At 30.5% G+C, this 22,715-nt stretch overlaps 3 protein-coding genes across 3 annotated transcripts; 1 reads left to right on the forward strand and 2 right to left on the reverse strand.

Annotated features, from left to right (window-relative positions):
• Nucleotides 1-3,955: 3,955 nt before the first annotated feature.
• Nucleotides 3,956-4,336, reverse strand: OCT59_029397 (uncharacterized protein; the record flags this gene model as incomplete). Its single annotated transcript, XM_066143689.1, has 1 exon — nt 3,956-4,336. The coding sequence occupies one exon, from the start codon at nt 4,334-4,336 to the stop codon at nt 3,956-3,958; it is 381 nt and encodes a 126-aa protein (XP_065994671.1).
• A 9,715-nt stretch (nt 4,337-14,051) lies between these two features.
• Nucleotides 14,052-14,349, forward strand: OCT59_029398 (uncharacterized protein; the record flags this gene model as incomplete). The annotated part of the gene is made up of 2 exons (XM_066143698.1): nt 14,052-14,094; nt 14,168-14,349. The coding sequence occupies 2 exons, from the start codon at nt 14,052-14,054 to the stop codon at nt 14,347-14,349; spliced, it is 225 nt and encodes a 74-aa protein (XP_065994672.1).
• A 5,948-nt stretch (nt 14,350-20,297) lies between these two features.
• OCT59_029399 (uncharacterized protein) lies at nt 20,298-21,766 on the reverse strand (the record flags this gene model as incomplete). Its single annotated transcript, XM_066143708.1, has 2 exons — nt 20,298-21,103; nt 21,193-21,766. The coding sequence occupies 2 exons, from the start codon at nt 21,764-21,766 to the stop codon at nt 20,298-20,300; spliced, it is 1,380 nt and encodes a 459-aa protein (XP_065994673.1).
• Nucleotides 21,767-22,715: the final 949 nt, after the last annotated feature.

Below are 22,715 nucleotides of genomic sequence, written 5' to 3' on the forward strand. Positions count from 1 at the left end.
CCGCTCATGGTGGAACTCTTTTTTAACTACCTTTGAGGGGACACCTTTAGCCTTACGGATACCATGTTTTGGATTGGTGGTCTCATCCCCTACCTTGAGAATGGAATACATTTTGGGACGGAGGCCAATAAATTCTGCTATAACTGCTCCATTACATTCATCCTTAAATTTCCCTGGGATTTTCATATTTATGTCAGTCTTATCACCTAATGCTTTTCGTACAGGATGATCTTTAGGATAATCACTGAAGTCAAATTGGTCTGCCATATCTATGAGGTCTGCATTAATATCCTCAGTTTGGATTTGTACAAGAAGTGAGTCTGTGTCTGTATAACATAACTGGATTTTTTCACCATATCGTACTTTAAGAGTATCATAGTAGAATTGATACATACAGAGCTTCGAGAGGTCAAGCACACTCATACCCACATATGTTGGACGGTTAAGCATTACCTCCACTTTTCGTCGGTGGATTGCAACAAGATTTTCTGAGAATATTTTACGACCCTTGAATGCAGGATCTGAGGTAAGCTTTTTATATTTCTTGGGATGGGTTTGGGGTTGTACTACTGAGACACGTACACGTTTCCTGAGATTTTCCATAGTTTTACCAAATACACTATTATTCATGAGTTTATAGAAGTCCTTCTCAAAATCATTCTTAGCCTTAGCACGTTCGGCGGTGTTAAATTCTATATATGGTTTCATCCATGGAGCCTGCTCGAATTTTATAGCTTCATAGACCTTCTTGATTACTAAGCCCTGGCTAACATAATACTGGAGATTTCTATAATGAACTACATATTCATCCTTATCAAATAGGTTAGGGATGAGCTTATCTGTGGGTGTGTATCGTTGTCCTGAGCGTGCTATTATTTCCTGCTGCTTTTTACTAAGCCATTCCTTCTTAACCTTCATTCGTTCTGGTGCAAGGGGGTAATCTGTGTGTTGTGAATGGAGGACTTGAGGGTACTCCAGTTTAACTTTAAGGATATATCCTTCAGAAGAATTGTCTGGTATTTCATTACTTTCTATTTGCCTTTGAATGTTAGATAACTCGTTTTCCTCCTTTATCCAGTGGAAGTTACCTGTAGGTAAGTATTGCAACATGGCCCATCCATATAGGTTATTTGCGTCTAAGTATAGAATAGATGACTTGGGCTTATCTGTGGTCCATTTACCTTCTCCCATACCTGGATTATTTGCACGAGCATATCGTTTACTTACCATAGAGATTCCACCACGTAATCCTTGTTCTACCATCATGTACATGTCCTGGTCAGTTATAAGATCCAATCTTTGCCCTGTCATTAAGAATAGTGCATCCCATGCGAAGCCTGGTGTTGAATAATACCAGAGAGGATCTAACCCATATTTTTTCAAGGCCATTTCTCGGAAATTCTGAAATATATCGGCTAGTAGGAGGACGTCAGTTTTGAGATAAATGTCATGATAATCTTGCATTGTTTTACATCCTGCTTTTTCCCATACATACTGTGCATATTCATATTCTTTATCACTAATGTGGGTTTCATTAAGTTTGCTATAAAATGCTCCTTTAGGTGGTAAACTAGTTTTCTCGAACTTTTTCCAGTCATCCATATATTCATACGGGTAGACACCTTTCTTAAGATAAATCTCGAGTAATTCAGGTGGTATTTGACTTCGTGTTATCTTAAAGTTTTCGGGATGTGCAAAGCATCTACCTGCATCAATTCGCCATAAGTGTTGTGAATTACTACATTCTTGTGCTCTACATTTTTCTGCACCTAGATTGGATGCTAATTTGTCGAGACTTGATTTCATGAATTGTAAGCTGTCTATAAATCGGAGGGAACCTAACTTGAATGCCATATACTTTTCCATGTTATAAGGGATAGGATCAATATCATCCTCACATTCCATTGCACCAATTCCTTGCATAATTATGTGTCCATCATATCCTGATAAATTGTGAAAGATTACTGGGATATGCATTTCACGAGGTTTTATGGATAAGTCAAGATTACATCCTCTATGTGCTGCACCTCGATACCTTCCTGTAATATGGCAGTGGTCTCTTACTTTATTTCCATCTAAGGGGTTACGACATATCCAGCAGTTTATTGCATTATCATAACTTGCTTGCTCTTGGGTTGTTAACGGCATCATTTCCATTGGGTTTCTGAATTCATTACGGATTGCTTCAGCCTCATTTAGCATTTCGATTACAAATTTTTGTGCTGCATTTTCTCCTGTAAATATCTTCTGTGATTCACTTACACCATCATATCTTACCTTAATATACGAGTATGAGCAGGGGATTTGCTCTTGTACTTTCTTGGTTTTCTTATCTTTGTCTTCATCTGTGGGTGGTATGTCCATTACTAGGGCTTCAAAGTCTGCAACAAAGTAATATGGAACTTGCATGCGGCGTTTCCAGTTTTTGAATTCATATATATCATTTCCTTTCTTTACTGATGGCATTCGGTCTGCTTGTGGGGTTTTCTTTAATCCTCGACATATTGCTACATGTTTGTCATGGATTTCTTGTTGATGTGTGAAGTGGGAGATACACCATCGGCAGACAAATGTTGCATGTCCATCTTTTGTACGTTTATTTACTAAACGGCTCATATTCTTAATCCAGCAATAGTGCTGCTTTTCCCCGTTACTGATAAGTACTAAATCTATTATTTTACGGCCCTCTGCATCATCCCTATCAGTAACATATATTGGGCATAGGCGGTGGTCACGCCATTCACAGATGCAGAGGGCAATAGTTGGATTCTGTCGCTCAAATCTTCTTAGAATTACCTCATCAGCTTGTACTGGAAATTCGATACCTTCAAAGTTTAACTCATTTACATACTCCTTATACTTGGAAATTCTTTCTGCGTTCTTTTCTACTGGATGTAATGCTGCTAGGATTGCCCACTGGAAGCATTTGTCATCATCATTAGCTGGATTTACTACTCCCTTTTTCGTGGCAAGATCTTTTGGGAGTGGTATATGTCCTGCTCCTGTGGGTGGTTGGAATTGCGAGATTTCTATAAATATTTTTTCTACACGATAGAATTCCCAACCTGATCCGTAATTTACATAGTCTTCTACTTTCTGCATGATTCTTGCTAATGCAAAGTTAAATGTACCATTAATATCTGTTGATGGTAGGATTGGCATATTGCGAGTTTTAAATGGTATGTTATATCTGTAGATATACTCTACTCCATCATCTTCACTAAAGTTACCATCTCCGAATAATCCCTCAAGGTAAGAATCTAAACGTCTTATTGTGGCAAATATTCCAATTCTTACTTTTATTGATCCCAATCGATTTCTTTCATCCTGAAGAATATTCTGGATTGTTTGACTGTGTGCTGTAAGAAATGAAGCATAGTCATGCTCTCCAGGTGTTCCTATAGCAATATCAGCCGTAAAGTTTGAGTCCGTTAACTCCTTTCCAGGTGTTCATATAGCAATATCAGCCGTAAAGTTTGAGTCTGTTAACTCCTTTCCTATACGTACCTGATCACGACGTTCAAAGACTACCTCATAATGTGGGTCTGGATCAATTTGCATCATGCGGGTTATCTCTTCATTGGTTACTGCCGCTTGTGCTTCACGGATTTGGCGGATCTCATCCTCATATTCCTGCAATTTTGCATTTGAGCGGGGATATGGGATGGACTTGACAGGTACCTGCTTGAGTTCAGCTAGAACTGATCGGGTGACTTGTCTGTGTTGGGCACTTCTTGCTTGATGTGTTGACATCTTGTAAACTTTTTATACTCCTCTTTTATTCAATTAGATTTTTTCTGAAAATAAAAATTAATTGTCTGCCTACCCTATGAGGGTAAAAAAAAGGGAGACAGATTAGTACTGTCTTCCTAAACTATTCGTCACCATCTGAGTCATCATCATCCGAGTCACCGAACACATCCTCATCCCGATGTATTCTCTATCCTTAAGTAACTTATAGTTGTAAATTACAACGGCGAATAGCTTCTTTTACTATAATATGCTTTACTGCGGCATTTGTTCTCTCTTTACAAGCCTTTTGATATGCCTCCCATTCAAGTTCACGGAGGATACCCTCCTCCTCCAATGATTGGCCAAGAGCATCATTTGCTTTTTCCTTCTTTTCTACTGCCCTGTCGTATACCTCCTCGGCTTCTTTATGCCGCTTCCAGAGTATTCGTTCAGCTTCGGCTCTCCAGATTGGGCTGACTTCTAGAAGATGTGTCCCGAAATTTCTACTTGGAATGTATTCCAGGATATGGCCCACAAGTTCAGGGATTACTGATACTGCGTACGGGGTTTGGTGGCTTTTTAGGATTTCCCTATTGATAGCCATAAGATCGGAGACTGTGCAGCCGAAGATTGTTGCTAACTTTTCTGCGGTATATACCATGTTATGTACTATTTATCTGTATAGTTACTTGGTACCTACCTTTTATTCAATTACATTTTTTCTCGGTATAAGGGTAATTGCTTGCCTTGCTATTCCGCTCTATTGACTCCATGGCTGGTTTCCTGGATGGGTTAATATTCCTTACCTTTTTTGGCTCCGTTGGCTTTGAAATCCTATTTCTTGTTCGGTTAATTTTTTCAGATTGTGTGGTGGTAATAGAGTTGTATGGTGGTAATAAAACTATATGATGGTAACTAGATTATATGAAAAGTGGTAGGTGGATTATATGGTGGTAATTAAAATTATATGATGGTGGTAACTAGATTATATAAAGTGGTAGTTAAATTATAGTAAAAGTGGTAGGTGGATTATATGATGGTAATTAAGTTATATGATGGTGGTAATTAGATTATATAAAGTGGTAGTATTTTAGATTATATGGTGGGAGTGAGCCAGAATTGGGGTTTTCATACTACTCAATATGAGATAGCATTTACAGTAAGTGGACGACCAGGAGGAAATGTTGGAGGAGGTGCATGTAGACAAAATAAGGCAAATATAGCCATAACTTGTTTGAGAGGAATTGCATTACAATGGTATAATGAGGAAAAAGAAAGGGTAGCAGCTAATTTAGTGAATTGGTGTGATTATAATGAGGATAGGAATTTAAAAAGAAGATTAATCGACAGATTTACTAGGAATGATGTTTAAAGAAGAAAGATGTTAGAATTAACAAGAATTAAACAGGGAACAAATGAAAGTGTTGAGGAATATACTAGAAGATTTAGGTCAATATTAAGAGTTGCAACTAGAGGTCATGCATTAGATGATTTATATCAAGTGAATTATTTTATTCAAGGGTTAGATGCCATGCTAGGTTATCATGTTAGGAGAAGTAATCTGACGAATCTGAATGATGCAGTTAACGAAGCAAAAAGAGAAGAGGAAGCAAAAGATGAATTGTTAATGAAAACAACAGGGTTGGATATGAAACGAGTAGGACAAGAGAAAAACATGAAAGAAATTTTGAAAGAAGAGACAAATAAGTATAAAGGAATGAATCCAATTGCGAAAGAGTTACAAAATAAAGAAGTTAAAAGTGATGAATGGGATGAGTTAATTAATGGAATGAAAAGGTTGGAAGCACATGTAATGCAGAGAAATGAAGCATATGTAATGCAAAGGAATGGGAATGATAGGAGACCGATCGGAAATAATAATGTCCAAAGAAATAATATGAACTGGGATAGAATGACTTGCTATACATGTGGAAGAAAAGGACATACTTCTAGAGTTTGTAGGGAAGGTCAAAGAAGATCATATGGAGGAAATAATAAAGGGTCATATAGCCAAAATAATCAAGTTAATTACTTTGATGAAGAATATTATGGTGAAGGATATAATGTGTATAATATGGAATATAATGATGAATATGATGGATATAATGAGGGTGATGGATATGATAACTATAATAATGGATTCGATGGATACGAAGTGAATAACTATGGAGATGAGGAAAGATACGATATGTTCCCAGTACCACCTAGAAAGAGTGAAAGAAATAAAGACAAGGTTATGAATGATGAAAGAGATAGAAGAAGAAATGCACAATGGCAAGGACAACAGCAAAAAGCACAGGGGAATAATAAGAGGGGTTTTACAAAAGAACAATTACAGAAAGGATATGAAACTAGAAAGAATAATAATAGGTGTCACAATTGTGGACAACAAGGACATTTTGCTAGAGAATGTACAAACGAGAAAGTGAAGTTAAATCGAAATATACCAAATGTTGGAGATTTTGATCCATTTGAGCAATTTGTAAATTCAAGCGTACCAATTAATTGGGGACAAATGATAAATGAAAGACCAGAAGTAAGGAAGAAATTATTAAATGGTTTGAGATATTGACTACACTCGGGGGAATTGAAGAATATTAATCAGAAAGAAGAAAAATCACAAGCAACAAGATGTAATATAATAATTGAAGGAAAAATGATTAGAGCATTAGTTGATACAGGAGCAGGACCTTCAGTAATAACGAATGAACTGAGAAAAGAATTAAATATACCAATAACGAAGAAAAGTAATGTCGTATTAACAATAGCAGATGGAAATAACATAGCTTCATTAGGAAGAGTGGAAATTAGAATAGAAATTGATGAAAATTTAGAAATACCTTTAGAGTTCGAAGTAATTGACTCGAGAAGAAAAGATTTGATATTAGGAACTGATTTATTAAGATATGGGATAATAAATATGAAAGAAGGTCTGTTAACAATAGAATGGGATAATGGAATATATGAAATACCAATTGATTTTAGAGGAAAGAAAAATGTTGAATTTGAGGAGTCAGAGAATAGGGGTGAATTTGATGAAGATCCAAAGAATATGGATGATATAGATAGTAATTCTAGTGAAGAGTCAGAGGGTGAAGATGAATATGAGGAGATGGAAAAAGAAGAATTGTTATCGATTGTAAAAACTGATAGAGAAAAGAGAGATGAGGAAAAATGAATGGTCATGGTTTTCTGAATGAAGGAGAGACGGTAAAGATGCTAAATGAGAGCAAAGAAGAAAAATTTGAAGAGAAAACACATCTGGGAGAAATGAGCAATGAAGAGAGAACAGTATTTAAGGAATTGATAAGGAAATATGAGGATATATTTGAATATGATGAAGAGAAACTAGGGAGGATAAATACAGTTAAACATGAAATAATAATCGGAGAAAATCAAGGACCAATAGCACAAAAGAGATATAAAGAAACTGATGAAAAAGGAAAGTTTATAAAGAAAGAAATTGAACAATTGTTAAGATGGGAAAGATAAGAGAATCATGGAGTAATTGGGCATCTCCAGTAACGTTAGCAGGAAAGAAAACTGGAAATTATAGATTTTGTATAGATTATAGAAAGCTAAATAATGTGACAAAGTCAGATGAATATCCTTTACCCCGGATAGACGAATTGTTGGAAAAATTTAGAAAGGGAAGTTGGTTCACAAGTTTGGACTTAGCAGCGGGATATCATCAAGTGGAAATGGCAGAAGAAGATAAAGAGAAAACAGCATTCATTTGTTCACAAGGATTATATGAATACAATGTTATGCCATTTGGATTGAAGAATGCACCAGGAACATTTCAGAGATTAATGGATAAAATATTAAAAGAATATATAGGAGAATTTGTTACAGTGTATTTAGATGATATAATGATTTATTCAGAAGATTTTGAGGAACATATAGAACATGTAGATAAAGTATTGAGTAAATTGAGAGAGAATAATATGATTGTAAAATTGAAGAAATGTCAGTTTGGATTGAGAAATATAAATTTCTTAGGACATATAGTAGGAAGAGATGGATTGCGACCGGATAAAGAGAAAGTTGAGAAAATAGAAAATATGAGGAGGCCGAAAACTGTTACAGAAGTAAGATCATTTTTAGGATTATGTTCATATTATAGGAGATTTATAAAAGGTTTTTCGAAGATAGCAAAACCTTTGCTTAACTTAACAAGAAAGAATGAAAAGTTTGAATGGAAAGAAGAACAACAAGAAGCATTTGACGTATTGAGGACAAAATTGACAAAAAATCCAATTTTAGTATATCCGGACTTCAGTAGAGAATTTATATTGATAACTGATGGATCTAAGATAGGATTAGGAGCAGTGTTAGCTCAAATGAATGAAGAAAATAAAGAGGTTGTAATAGCTTACGCAAGTAGGAGTACAGTTGGAGCAGAGAAGAATTATCCACCAACAGAATTGGAATGCTTAGCGGTATTTTGGGGAATACAACATTTTCAGAAATATTTAGTAGGAAGGAAATTTATAGTGATAACAGATCACGCAGCATTAAAAGGATTAACAGATGGAAAGGAACAAACGGGAAGGAGAGCAAGATGGGTAATGAAATTACAACAATTTGACTTTAAAATAGTACATAGAAGTGGAAAGAAAATTAAAAATGCAGATGGATTATCAAGATTGAGATTTAAAGAAAAAGAAACAGAAAGGAACGAGAATCAAGAAATAACAAAAATAGAAAGTAATAAGGGGAAATTGAGATATATCAAATTTAGGAATAAATGGTATAATGCTAAAAGATTTAAAGGGAGATGGGATGATGAAAAATATTTTACCGATAAAGAAGCAATACTTTTAAATTTGGAGGAAAAGACAGAAAAAGAATTATTAAAGAAATTGGGAAGAGAAAATAAGCCACAAGTTATTATAATCGATGGAGTGGATGGATTAGGAAAAACAAGTATAGTACAAAATTTGATTAAAGAGTGGGAAAAGCAAGGATTAAAAGTAAGATTTAATACATTCAAAAGGAGAAGAAAAGACAAAGGTGAATTTCACGAATCAAAATTAGAAACAGAATGGAAATTTAGAAAGGAAGTAGTAGAACAAATAAACAGAAGAATGTTAGAATATGATGAAGATACGGATATAATAATTCTAGACAAATCGCCATATTGCGAATATTATTATCAGAAGACGAAAAGTTTCAACAGAGGATTAATTACTCCACATGGGAACCATGAGATGGAAAAAGAAATATTCAGATTAAAAGAAACAATAGATGAATCAATAGTGATATTTTTGGAAAAAGATGGCGATGTATGTTGGGAAAATTATATTGGAAGAGAAACGAAGAAAATGGAGAAATCGTCATACCCAACATTAAAGAAAAATGAATATTTGGACATGGTTAAAATGTTTAAAGAAAACCAGGATGTATACAAAGATACCAAAAGATACAGTCAAATTGAAGTTAGGAACGACGATAGTAGTTGGAGAAAAGTATATAAGGAGTTAGAAAGACACCAAAGAGCTTAGAATTATATTTCCAAAATGGTATTAGTAAATCGTTATGAGAATTGTTTTCTTACCTATCGAGTAAAGGTCGATAAGATATGGAAAGTAACTATAAAAGAAGAAGGGAACAAAACAATTATCCGTTTAAGGATTGAAGAGGGAGAAAACTTCATACTAGTAGATGTACACATTATAATAAGACTAAAAGAGAAAAAGGTGAAATTGATTATGGAAGATAAAGACAATATGATAATAGAAGAAAGATTAATGGAAAAAGGATTAGGTTGGGTACGATCTAAATTGATTATAGGAAATGAAAAATATATAAGAAGGATAGGAATACCAAGGATCAAAAATAAATCGAGAGATAGAAATTAAAAAATATATATGGAACAGTTATCACGACGCTTTATTTTTACAACACCTTAATTTTTACAACACTTCAACCCTTTACAACATTTCAACCTTTTACAACCCTTTAGCTTTTAGAATTACAACATAGACATGGAAGAGGAAGAATATAATAAGATAGCGAGAAATATCAACAACGAACGGGAATATAAAATTATAGGAGGATTAATTTACAAAATAAAAGATGAGAAAAGACTAAGAGTGATAAGAAAATACGAATTTGAAGGATTAATGTACATAGCTCACGATCATGAATTATCAGGACATTTTGGAATAGATGCAACGTATAATAGGATCAAAGATGGATATTATTGGAAAGGGATGAGAAAAGATGTGGAAGCTTATGTCAAATCATGTAATAATTGTCAGAGAAGAGGAAAACCAATAGGAAAACATGAACTGAATGTAATCAAAGTTATAGAACCATTTTATCAAATTGGGATTGATGTAGTGGGACCATTACCAGTAACAAAGAGAAATAATAGATATATAGTTACAGCGATGGATTATTTTACAAAATGGCCTGAAGCAAAGGCATTGGAAACAGCAGATGCTAAGGAAATTGCAAGATTTATTTATGAAGATATAATATGTAGGCATGGATGTCCAAAGAAGATATTGAGTGATAGAGGGAGTCATTTCAATAATAAATTAGTGAAATCATTAATGGAGGAATTTCAGATAAAACATAACTTTTCGATGCCTTATCATCCAAAAACTAATGGGTTGATTGAAAGATTTAATAAGACATTATGTGAATCATTAGCAAAGCTAAGTAATATTGAAGATTGGGATTTAAAAGTACCAGGAGTATTGTTCGCGTATCGAACTAAAAGAAATGATTCAACGAAAATGGAACCAGGATATTTAATATATGGAAGACAAATGAAGACATTATTAGATTTAGAAGATAAGGAAATTACCATGGCAGAGAGAATTAATGGGTTGATCGAAGAATTACCAAACATTAGGAATCAAGCTAAAGAAAATGTCAGGAAATCTCAGGAAAAACAAAAATCATACCATGATAAAAAGAATAGAATAAAGCAGAAATTACAAATCGGAGATAAAGTACTATATTATGACGCAGCAAAAGAGAAACAATGGTCTGGAAAGTTAGAAGAAAAATGGAAAGGACCTTATTATGTACATGAGATAATTTCTAAAGGATCATACAGAATTAAAACTATGGAAGGGAAGATATTGAAAACACCAGTAAATGGTGAATTACTGAAAGAATATATTGATAGGACAAATTTTGAAATAATAGTTCGAATTTGATGGGACTCAAATTTTAGGTGGGGGCAAACTGTAGCCATAGATACTGAAGTAATCGCATAATATGGAGGAATAATATAAAATAAAAGATCAAACAATAGAAAGTCACATGATTGGATAAAATTAACCGGAAAGGATAAACTTTTAGGAGAAGGAATGATCTACATGATGTAATGTTTATTAAATGATTAGCGGAGAACCAATAGATCAAGTAGGGAGTTGATCGATGTGGCTTAGTAACCAGTTTATCAAGTTCAACAATAAGAGCAATTAGGAGGAGTAATCATAAGCCACAAATGATAAATCATATAAAAAGGAAGGATAGCGAATTGAAGGAACAAAAAAATAGGAACATGTAAAATATTGATGAACTGCAGCCGCAGTAGAAGAATAGCGGACGAGACGCAGTAGAAAAGATAGCACAGCCACAAAAGATGGATCTTTACGATATAATATTTGAAAGATTACTTTATTTTAAAGAAAAGATAGCATAGCCACAAAAGATGGATCTTTACGATATAATATTTGAAAGATTACTTTATTTTAAAGAAAAGATAGCACAGCCACAAAAGATGGATCTTTACGATATAATATTTGAAAGATTACTTTATTTTAAAGAAAAGATAGCACAGCCACAAAAGATGGATTATATCTTTACGACATAACATGCGAAAGATTATTTTAAAGAAAAGATAGCATATTAAAATAGTATAATATATTAGAAAAGATAACATATAAAATAGCATATAAGATAGCGCATAAAAGATAACGTATGAAATAGTAGAAAGAAATAAGAATTAGGAAAAGAAAGAATAAGAAAGTTGGTTTAAATAGGAGCGGAATGGGAAGTGAATTCCACAGTCGTCAGATACGATGTAAAACTTTAAGTAAATTAGTTAATTGTGAATTTTATGAAGAATAAATAAAATACCCTTTATATGAAAATTAATTGTTTCGATTGTTTTTGTTACTATTTTCTTATGATGAAAAAGTAATTTTGTTTAATTAATTGTTAGTAAAGCGTAATGTTATTTTAAAGGTAATAGGTTCGCCCTAAACTTTATTGTAATGTTCGCTTAATTAATTTTAATTGGACAAATTCATGGTGAATTTAATGTCATAACAAGAATTATGAAATGAATAAAATATAAACTTTTGTAAAGAGAACTATCGTATTTTGAAAGAAGATAATGGATGAAATATCGTAGCGAGAGCTATCGCAATTTGAAAGTTAAGTAGTAATAAAACTAAACCAAGCAAGAATATTAATGTTTCGTGGAGAACGAATATACATTAAAGCAGGGAAGCTTGTTTACCGCCGGGTGGCAGACGGGGGTGACAACGTAATTAATATATCCATATTTAGCAGACAATTGGTATAAATTATAAAATCTAACGTCATAAAATTGATAATCTTTTTTTTATTTTATACGTTCATTTTTTAAAAAAAGATTAATAGTATAATAATATGCCACCTAAAAGAAAAGCTATACAATTAACATTAATAGAACGGTCAGAACCAGTTCTCAGAAGTAAAGGTGGACGCCCACAAGACCCTGTCTGGACACATTTTATTCAGACTCCTTTAGCAACAGCTGGTCATTTTGCAGCTGAATGTCTTTATTGTGGAAAAAAATGGCCAAGAGGATGACCACAAGACCTTCAGGTTCATCTTGCTAAAGATTGTCTTAATGTTGATGATGAAATAAGAAGGGTTTTTGTTAGAAATATTTTGCGTTTATGTGATGACGATAATGATATCATAGATGATGAAAGTAACAAATATCAGAAACTTGATCAGCTTAACATTACCAATTTTGGGATAATGAACATAACGAAGCATTATCAAAACCAAGACAAGACTCGATGGATCAATCTTTAATTAAAATGTTTGTATGCTGCGGTATTCCCTTTAGTGTTGTTGAACATCCATTTTTCATAGAGATGTTTAAGAAAGCTTGTCCCAGTTATACTTTACCTTCCCGTGATATACTGTCAGGAATAATGCTTTCACATTTGGCAGTCAAAATTGAAGACAAAATCGATACTATATTTAAAAATACAACAAATTTAACGTTAGGTAACATTAAATACATTATATTAATTATATTAATAATTTTTTTTATATATTTAGTGGATTTATTAATTTATAAATAATATTACTTATTTACTTTCATTCCTGTTATAGGTTTGGATGGCTGGACGAACCCTGCAGGCCATTCTATTTATAATTTTATAATAATGACATATGATTGTTGAGAATTTCTCTATCAACTTCGAGATCTTTCAATTGTAAAGCATACAGCTCAACTTATAGCTGAAGAAATTGAAAAAGTACTTAAAGATATTGGACCTAACAAGTTTGTAGCCATCGTTACAGATAATGTGGCTAATTGTGCTGCAGCTTGAAATATTATTAGTGAAAAATATCCTTTTATATTTAATACCCGTTGTGTTGCACATTGTGTAAATTTAATTACTAAAGATATACTAGGTATTATTTATTTAAAAGTAATACGCCCGAATATGCATTATGATGATTGTAAATTCAATTTTTGTTTTTTTACATTTAAATAGATTACAATTTTTCAAGACGGATTTTAATTGCAAATAATGAAATAGTGAAATTTTTCAAAAAATCGCATCAAGGAAAGGCTTTATTAGAAAAATACACTAAAGATCTTAAAATTGAAGGCGGAGGATTAAAGTCTTGGGTTGAGACGCGATGGATGACAATGTTTGAATCTGCAGACTCTATTTGGCATCTAAAATTAGCACTAGAAAAGGTACCACACTATTGTAAAATTTAAAAATTATTTTTATTAAATTATTAATTTTTTTAACATAATAATAATTTAATAGGTTGCAAATGAAAACAGTAATATTATTACCAGCAAGAGTGTATTGAAAAGCATTAATGCTCGAGGTTTTTTTCACGATGTCAACTTATTATTAAAAGTGTTAGACCTATTAAAGAAGACAGTTTTGTCTGTTGAGGCATCTAATACCAATTATGCAGATTGTTTTATTGCTTTGATTCGCCTAGCAAATGCTATTAAACAAATTCCAGTTGAACGAGGTTTAGTTGGCTTTTGAAATCACGCAATAGATTCTATTAATAGGCGTTGGGAATCTTTTGATAATATGCCATTCATATTAACTTATTTTCTTCATCCTGATTATCAGGGTAAGTTAATTTAATAGTTTAGAAAAGTTTTTTTTTTTTGGTCATTAACTTATGGTTTGTCTATTTAATTTAGGTGAGGGATTAAAACAAGGCATGTGGACAAAAATTTTGGCTTATGCACAAGACATCTGGAAGAATATGGGATATGACATTAATGATCAAGAAATCCTAATTGCTCAAATGTTAAATTTCAAAGATAAACAAGGTACTTACGCAATACCTTTTGTTAAAAAACATGTTACGCCACGTATATAGTGGATGTCATGTGATGATCAACCTCCCTATTTGAAACAACTGGCATTAAAGATGTTTTCAGTAGTTCCGCACAGTGCTTCATGTGAAAGAATGTTTTCCGCACTAGGATGGCTTTATGGGAAAAAAAGAACAACTTTGGACATTAATACAGTTGAAACAATGGCTAAGATTCGTCATTTTTATCAGAATAATTCCAAACTGATTTCTTCAGAGAAAACACATACCGATAATGAAGTCCAAAAGATGGTAAATGAATCTTTCTTTTTTGATGAAGTTGATTATAATGAAGATAATAATAATGAAGATGGTTATGAAGAAATATTTGAAACTCAAATACCAAATCATGAAGTTTATGTGCTTATTGAGGATAACGTTGATTTGACTAATGCAATATTTTTGAATAATGAAGAGGAGGAAGAAGATGAAATTTATAACTAAGAGTATTAGAATTTAGAAATCTAAATATTGCCATGATTATAAATTGTAAAATTGTGAATATTATATGCTGGCAATTGCCATATGTAGTATGAAATATGAATTATGAAATAAAATAAATTTGGTGTAAGAATTTTATTGTTTTTTATTGTTTAAGATGAAATTATACATAAAAATAAACAAAACTTTAAATATTTTCGTTTGATTGTAAAAAATGTAATTTTGATTATCAAGATGTAGATTATAAGTTTCAGAAAATTTTGTATATTTCAGGTGAGTTTCAGTATTTTGGACTTGATTGATTTTTCCGAAACTGGTTTTACCATTTCAGTTTCAGCACATGGTAAAACCTCCCAGTTTCGGGCAGCACCATTAGTTGATAGCATGCTTTATAAACTAGACCATGGGTATAATTTACTCAATCATGTCTTCAATGTCAAGATTGTCAATAGATTATTGCATTACAAATCAAATTTTATCCATGATTCATGGTGGACACAAAAAAAAAAATGTTTATTCCCAATTAATGATTGCGTTTGAAGAAATGGAAAGTAAGTAAGGATAAAAGTATTATAAATAATTATATTTGTGGGAAAAGCAGAGAAATCAATGATAATTTATGTCTATTAGGTTTTATTATTTCAAAATAAATGATGCATTTATTTTAGCCAGCCTTTTATATCAATAAAAAAAAACAATAAAACTTAATAAAGCATTTATTAATCTGTCCTTTGTTTTAATGTGTGTATACTGTACATACATTCAATGTAGTATGGTTGTAATAAAAATATAAATGTAATTGCAATTCTTTTTTTTGTGATAGCAATGTAAGCAATTATGACCAATCTATAACTACTGTTATTTATGTGGGGTAATGATTAGATATTGAAGAAGCGTATATTATTACAAATCATAATCCAAATCAAAAAAATCATATGACTGATCGTTTCCTGAGGAAATGGTTTTTATAATCCAAAATTTAGGCTGGTCATGAAATGGGATTGTCAGATCAATCAACTTGTGTTGACTATTGCTTATTTTTCATATTTATAGAACTTTTTAAAATATTATATATTTAATTTTTATTTTAATTTTCACTAATGGTAAGTATTAATTTTGTACTACATTTCACAATTTTATATAAAAAAAATTTTTTTTGATGAAATTTCAGTTTTTTTTTCAATATTTTATTAATTATCTTTCAATAGTATCTTTTTAATTTTTATTAAACTCGGTATATTATTTTTAATATAAAATTACTATATTGTACATGTTTATTTTGTTATTGCACTTTTCAAAATTGTGCTACCCCTATAGACTATCTAATAAAAAAATTATTAGATTACAGGATGATTACTGGACAAAAATTGTACAATGTTATCCTGTAATCATCCTGTAATCGTCCTGCAATCATAATCACTCAATCATTACAATGTACACAGAATTCTGAAAACTGCAATAAATAAAATTACTGTAAATATGTTTTACTTTAAAATATAATTTTACTACTCACCATTTTGGTTATATCAAATTATCTTTTATGCTTAAGTAAGGTTGTTCAGCAAGTTAAATCTACTTGTATTTTAATTTTCATAAGGCTAACTTTTAAATTTTCACTTTTTCGTTTACAACTTCAGAGCGTATTTACACCACTTTGGTCAAATGAAATCGACTTTCTAAATTAATTGATAGTTGTTCAGCAAGGTCGAAACTACTTACTATATATTAATTTTCATGAGTGTGAGTATAATACTTATGGAGAAACGTGCATTTTTCATAACAGTACTAACTTCCGAATTTTTCATTTCTTTGTTTACAACTTCAGAGCGTAATTACACCCCTTTGGTCAAATGAAATCAACTTTCTAAATTAATTGATAATTGTTAAGCAAGGTCGAAACTACCTACATATTAATATTTATGGGTGTAAGTATAATACTTATGGAGAAATATACATTTTTTGTAATGGTATTAATTTTGGATTTTTCTTTTACTGTTTATTAACTTTATTAATTGAATATTGTTAATCTACTTGTATATTATGTTTAGTTTAGCTTCACAACATATTTAAAATTAGATTTAATAAAATATATTAATTAATAAATATATTTTATAAATTATATGTGTTATAATAAAAATTTAATTAGGTTAGAAGATTGATTTGCTTATTTTTATATAATTTTTAAGGTTAGATATCAACAATGCTTAGTGATCATAGTAAAAATTTATGCTTAGAGCTACTAATAAAAAAATTTTTGTGACCTTACTTATATAAGTATTTTCTGGGGTCCTGTTTCAACTCCAAAAAATTCATAGAATAGAAATCAATCTCATATATGTAATTTTATAGATTTTCATGTGGTATGACATGCTATCATTAATAAAAATTTTTTCTTGACAAATTTCAGCAAACTGAGTTCACCAAAATCACATGATTTTTTATTTTTGAATATTATTAACATACTGATATTACATTACACAAGCATGCAATCTAAAATAGATAGTTCCAGTGAGACTAATACATTAAAACAATACATTAGCAAGCTTGAGGCTGAGAATAGGGATGCCAAAAGTTTCGGTTATAACCGATTATAACTGGTTTTTACCAGTTCGGTTACGGTTCGGTTTCAGTCCAAGACCGACCGGTTAACCGTCGGTTTTATATATAAAAAAAACTGACAAAAAAACCGATCAGTTAATCATATATTTCAAAAGAAAAAAATGTTTGTTTTATTAATTTTATTGAGAATACTATTAAAAATTATGATTTAGTTGTATATATATATATAGTATTCTTGTTTTTGAAATAATAAGAAAATTTATATTTTACGCGTCGATCACGTGATTTTTTGTTCCGCTGAAAAAAATCGCAAAATTGACATTACTATCGTAAAAAAAATTATAACTTTAAGAAATATTATCAAATAAAATTATAATTAATACTTTCTAACATTAGTTCATTCAATTTGCAGTAGTTTTGCGATCGGTTTTGCAATTCGGTTTTATCGGTCGGTTTTGCGGTCGGTTCGGTTTCAGCTGAAAACCGCAGTTTTAAAACCGAAACCGAACCGAACCGACCGTTGGCATCCCTAGCTGAGAATAATAAAATTAAGGCCAAAAATATTGAGCTTAAGCCAGAATTGTGAAATTGGAAGATAAGCAATCACAAAATGAATTAGTAAAAAATTTATTATCTGTATCACAAAAAATGTGATCATGTATTAATGCTGGCAAAATTGATTAGCATTACAATTTGTAATGCACATGTGATTTTTCTTGATTGTAGTTGTATTTCTAGCAGATCTCTCATGAACTTGATGCGTAAATTTATTTTTCAAATTCTGTGAATGTACTGAATGTACTGAATGCTTCATCACAATTCTTAGATTTTCAGAATTTTTTATTATCTGTATAAAATGACTAATAATATACTGACACCATTTTTTTCACATATATTACTTGAAGCAACTTAACCAGCTTCCTCGCTCCATCAAAATAAATATATGGTGATGCCTTACATCTCAAAAATATCTGTTATTGCTAGAACAGGCAAGTAGTATTCACCCAGAAGTGGAAAATTTGTTAAATAAGGCAGTTGAAAATTATATTAAGAAAAAGGAGCATCAGAAGATGAAGCCTATTACTAGCAACTGTGAAATTTCATTAAGGCAAAAAAATGAGGAGTTGTGTATATCAAAGCAGATATTGGAAAAAAAGATTGAAAAGCTTCTCGACTTGCAAAAGCAATATAAGTCTCGTGAGGTAGTCATAACCAGGTCTTTGGAGAAGAGTGATGGGAAAGTCATCCAATTATCAGATTCGGTAGCTTTTTTAAAAGTATAATTTCTGATACAAGAAAAACCATTGCATCAGCTGAAAAGTCCATTGACCTGTTAGAGAATAAATGCCGGCATCTGAAGGACATTATTTCTACTAAAAATAGAAAAATTATCGCTTTTGTTGATCAGATCCTTCTCAAAACGAAGTATAGTGATGTGACTATAAAGCCAGAAATGTATTCTAACACTTATGAAAGGAAAAGAGGTGTAGTGAATCTGAACATGATCTAGAAACCAGGAAAAAATATAAATTTCATCGTTAGTACCTAAAAAAATTCTACTCATTAGTTGAGGCACTTTTTTCCAAACTTCATCCCAACCAAGTGTATCCTATGTGAATGCTCGCCAAGTACAGTTAGATAGAAAATAATGAATTTTTGCTCACATAATGCCTTATTAATAATCTTAATCACACTATGCCAATCATTAGCATATTGACGCATAATTCTGACTAGCATGTATTTTATTTATTTAAATTTCAACATTGTGTTTTATATGTTTACACTATTTTGTTTAATGCATTTTTTATTGTTTAGTAGTTAAGTGATATCATAGTGAAACTTTTTCATTCAAATATATATATTGTAACTTTTAATGATATTGTAAATAAATTAAATTTGATAACCTATGTTTAATAATTGGCAAAAAAGATTTATTTTAAGAAATATGTAAAATATTACTACTCTAACCTTAGTGTTTAAATAATTCTAAGTAAAATAAGAAGCTATAATAAAAGAGAAATTATTTAAGAAACTTGTGTAAAATATTTTAAGAATAAAATAAAGAACATTTTATATTTGGGTGTATAATTAATTTTCATCTGTTTTAATATCTAAAAATTAAATAAATGAATTAATTTCACATAAATAATCGTGACATCTGACACATACCTTATTCTCATAAATATCCGAGTATCTTTTATGTGATTGATATATTGTTGGTAATATTTCTAAAAACTAAAAAGTTTTTAATTTTATATAATTTTGTATGCTGTAATCTGTTATCTGTTCCAATATGATCAACTTTCGAAAATTCGTGTAAGATTATTTCTTCTTAATTGCACCTCTAGCATTTTCTCTGATTATTTTTTAGTTTTTTCCTTTCCAGAACAAGCTATATTCCCATGCTGTATTTTCAACCATTATAGTATAACTTGAAGTTTCGCTCATTCTTCCTAATTCTGTAATTTATTACTCCTGATTGCTCTGTGCGATTGTACTTTTTCTATTTTAACTGTTATAATACTTGATTTAATGAACTGTCTAACCCACTTTCATATTTGAATATTATCCACGTTCCAGATTCTTCTTGTATTCCATTTTACTTGGTTATTGTTAATTATGTTATAAAAGGCCCTATTCTTAAAAAAACACTATTTGACTTCTAATTGATTGCTTTTGTCCGCCTTGTCTGAGTGTCTTGTAGTATTCTTCCATCAATATTATTAAAATTTCGTTATTTATACTGTATAATAAAGGGTGGAGTGGACACAGTTTGAACTGCCAGTTTTTATTAGTAAATCTTCATTCAAAATACAACATTCAAGAATAAAATGGATAAATACTTTATTAAATAAAATATATAATTATTACAAATATATTATTAAAATCCTATCATACTAGTATTCTAGAATATTTAAAATAATATTATAATTATTACCAGCTTTTAATATAAGTTAATAATAATGTGAAAATCCTTCCTCCAGTTGTTCTTCTTCATACCGTTTATTGTAAAATTTAATAATACCTAGATTTTCATATTTTTCAATTATCTCCAAGTATTCTTTATCTATTATAGAATTACCAAGAAATACTAAATTAAGTAATTTTTTAGGTGTTCTATATTTCCAGCTTATAAAAAATGATTCCCAATCTTCTGGAGAAGCACAAATATTTGATCTAATATACATTTTTAATTCATGAAATTTATTTGGTGAATAATTTACAATAGTATCTAATACTTCCTTTTCATTAAGATCATATCCACACCAAATTATGATACTTTCTAAGTATGGACAACAATTAAATATAACTCTTAATATAGCCATTTCTTTATCAAGTCTTATAAGGAAACTTTTGATATTTGGACAATGATTAGCAATAGATAAATTTAAAGATGCATTCATTTCACCCACATAAAATTTTTTAAGGTTACTTCCATTATTTCTTAAAAAATTCACTATATACTCAGTCTTTGGACGTTTATAAGGAATTTTTAAAATTTCTAACTTTGAAAAATTAACATTTTCTAACTTTTCAAATTCTTCAAAATATATTCCACATTCAAATGAAAATATTAATTCTTTTAAATTTGTGAATGAACTGACAAATGTAAATGGTAAATTCTCATCATCACCATAAAGTTGTAATTTTGTTATTGTGTGAGAATGCTCTATTATAGTAGGTATAATACATGCCCAATTACATCCATCATAAGCTGATAAAGTTATATTTTTTAAATTATTTTGTGAAGAAATTAATTCTTTTAATTCATTTGAAACATCAACCCCACAAATGATATAGAAATTGATTGCAAATTATGACATATTTGAGATAGTTGATAGAAAAAACTTGAAGAAAGATTTGAACTACAACATAATTCTGCAAGATCTTTAGCCCAATTAACATGTGGAAAACTAGAAATATCAATATTATTACTATGTAAATAACTCATATAGTTACAAGTAAATTTTTTCAAAGATGAAATTTGACTTATAAACATCTTACAAACTTCATTTGCAACTAAACTGTTTCTAAAATCTGATGGCTTAATGGATTTCTTAATTCTAAGGACATTATCAACTATAATATTGATCTCATTAATTGAAAGGACTTTACAAAATTCTACATAATTAAATAAAGTTGGTTTTAGATCCGACGCAGAAATGTAAAACTTATTTTTAATTAAAAGTTCTTTTGATTCACTGGGAAGGCAAGCAATTAATGTATCAAGAATTGATGATGCTTTTGATACTGGACGTCGTTGATAGGAGCTTTTAAAATCCCAAACATTACTCCACAAAATTCTAACAGCTATTTTACACCAAAGACGATTAACTAGCAAACATGAATACAAAGTGGGTTCATCTTTTTCTAAATATTCAAGAATTTCACTTAAACATTCATTTGGAATTTGACAAGCCATTTTTTTTAAAAAGAGAAAATTAAAATTCAAGAGAATTTAAAAATGAAAAAAAAATTAATTGTCCATTGTCTTATTGTGTAATAAATACGGAATTTTTCGGATGTTTACGTTGTATTAATTTTTATTCGTGTAACAAAAAATTTAGTTTGTACGATCATCGTACCCCACTTTTGGTTATTCATACTCCTTCCCCTATAAACAGTTTCAAACATTTCAAGTTATTGGAAAATTGGGTGTTTCATATTATTCCCAAAAATTGAAATCGGGAAATTGGTGTTCAGAAGACTGGAGTTTCAGGAAATGATACAGTTCGTGAAATGGGCAGAAGAAGGTATATTCAATTCGGGAAATCTTACATCCGTCTCCAGAATACTTGGTATTAAACTTATTCATATTGAATCATATGATAAGCCTAATATTGTGCAACACATGTTAGTGGAAAAAATATGACTATTATTTATTTTTTCATTTCTGTTGTTTTATTAGAAAGTTAAATTACATTTTCTTAACGCTTCTCATGAGATGACCCCTTATTTAATCCTGGAATAATAATTGATTTTTATCCTCATTAATCGCAATATAACCATTATTCCTTGCAAATGATAGATCTTAAAATTTTATACGGTATGAAATTGAAAAACTGGTATGGTATGGTTAGTCAAATTCCTATTATTTCGAGCAGAAATAGAATGATTTGCTATCAATTTTTTTTTTTTATTATAATTTTATAAATTTTTGATGGTAATCACTTAACTTCTTCATTATATTCTCTGTTTTATTGACTGTAATTAAAGAGTAAGCGTAATTTTATAATTTTTTATTATTATTAATTTTGCTAATATCAATTTTTATTTAGAGCTAAAGAATTTGACCATAGAAAGTGAATGGAGTATTAAATTTTGAAAATATAATATAATTGGTAAAAATAATCATAGGTGCAAAATACAAA

This window comes from Rhizophagus irregularis, chromosome 9, assembly GCF_026210795.1.
Source record: "Rhizophagus irregularis chromosome 9, complete sequence".
Taxonomy (NCBI): Eukaryota; Fungi; Glomeromycota; class Glomeromycetes; order Glomerales; family Glomeraceae; genus Rhizophagus; species Rhizophagus irregularis.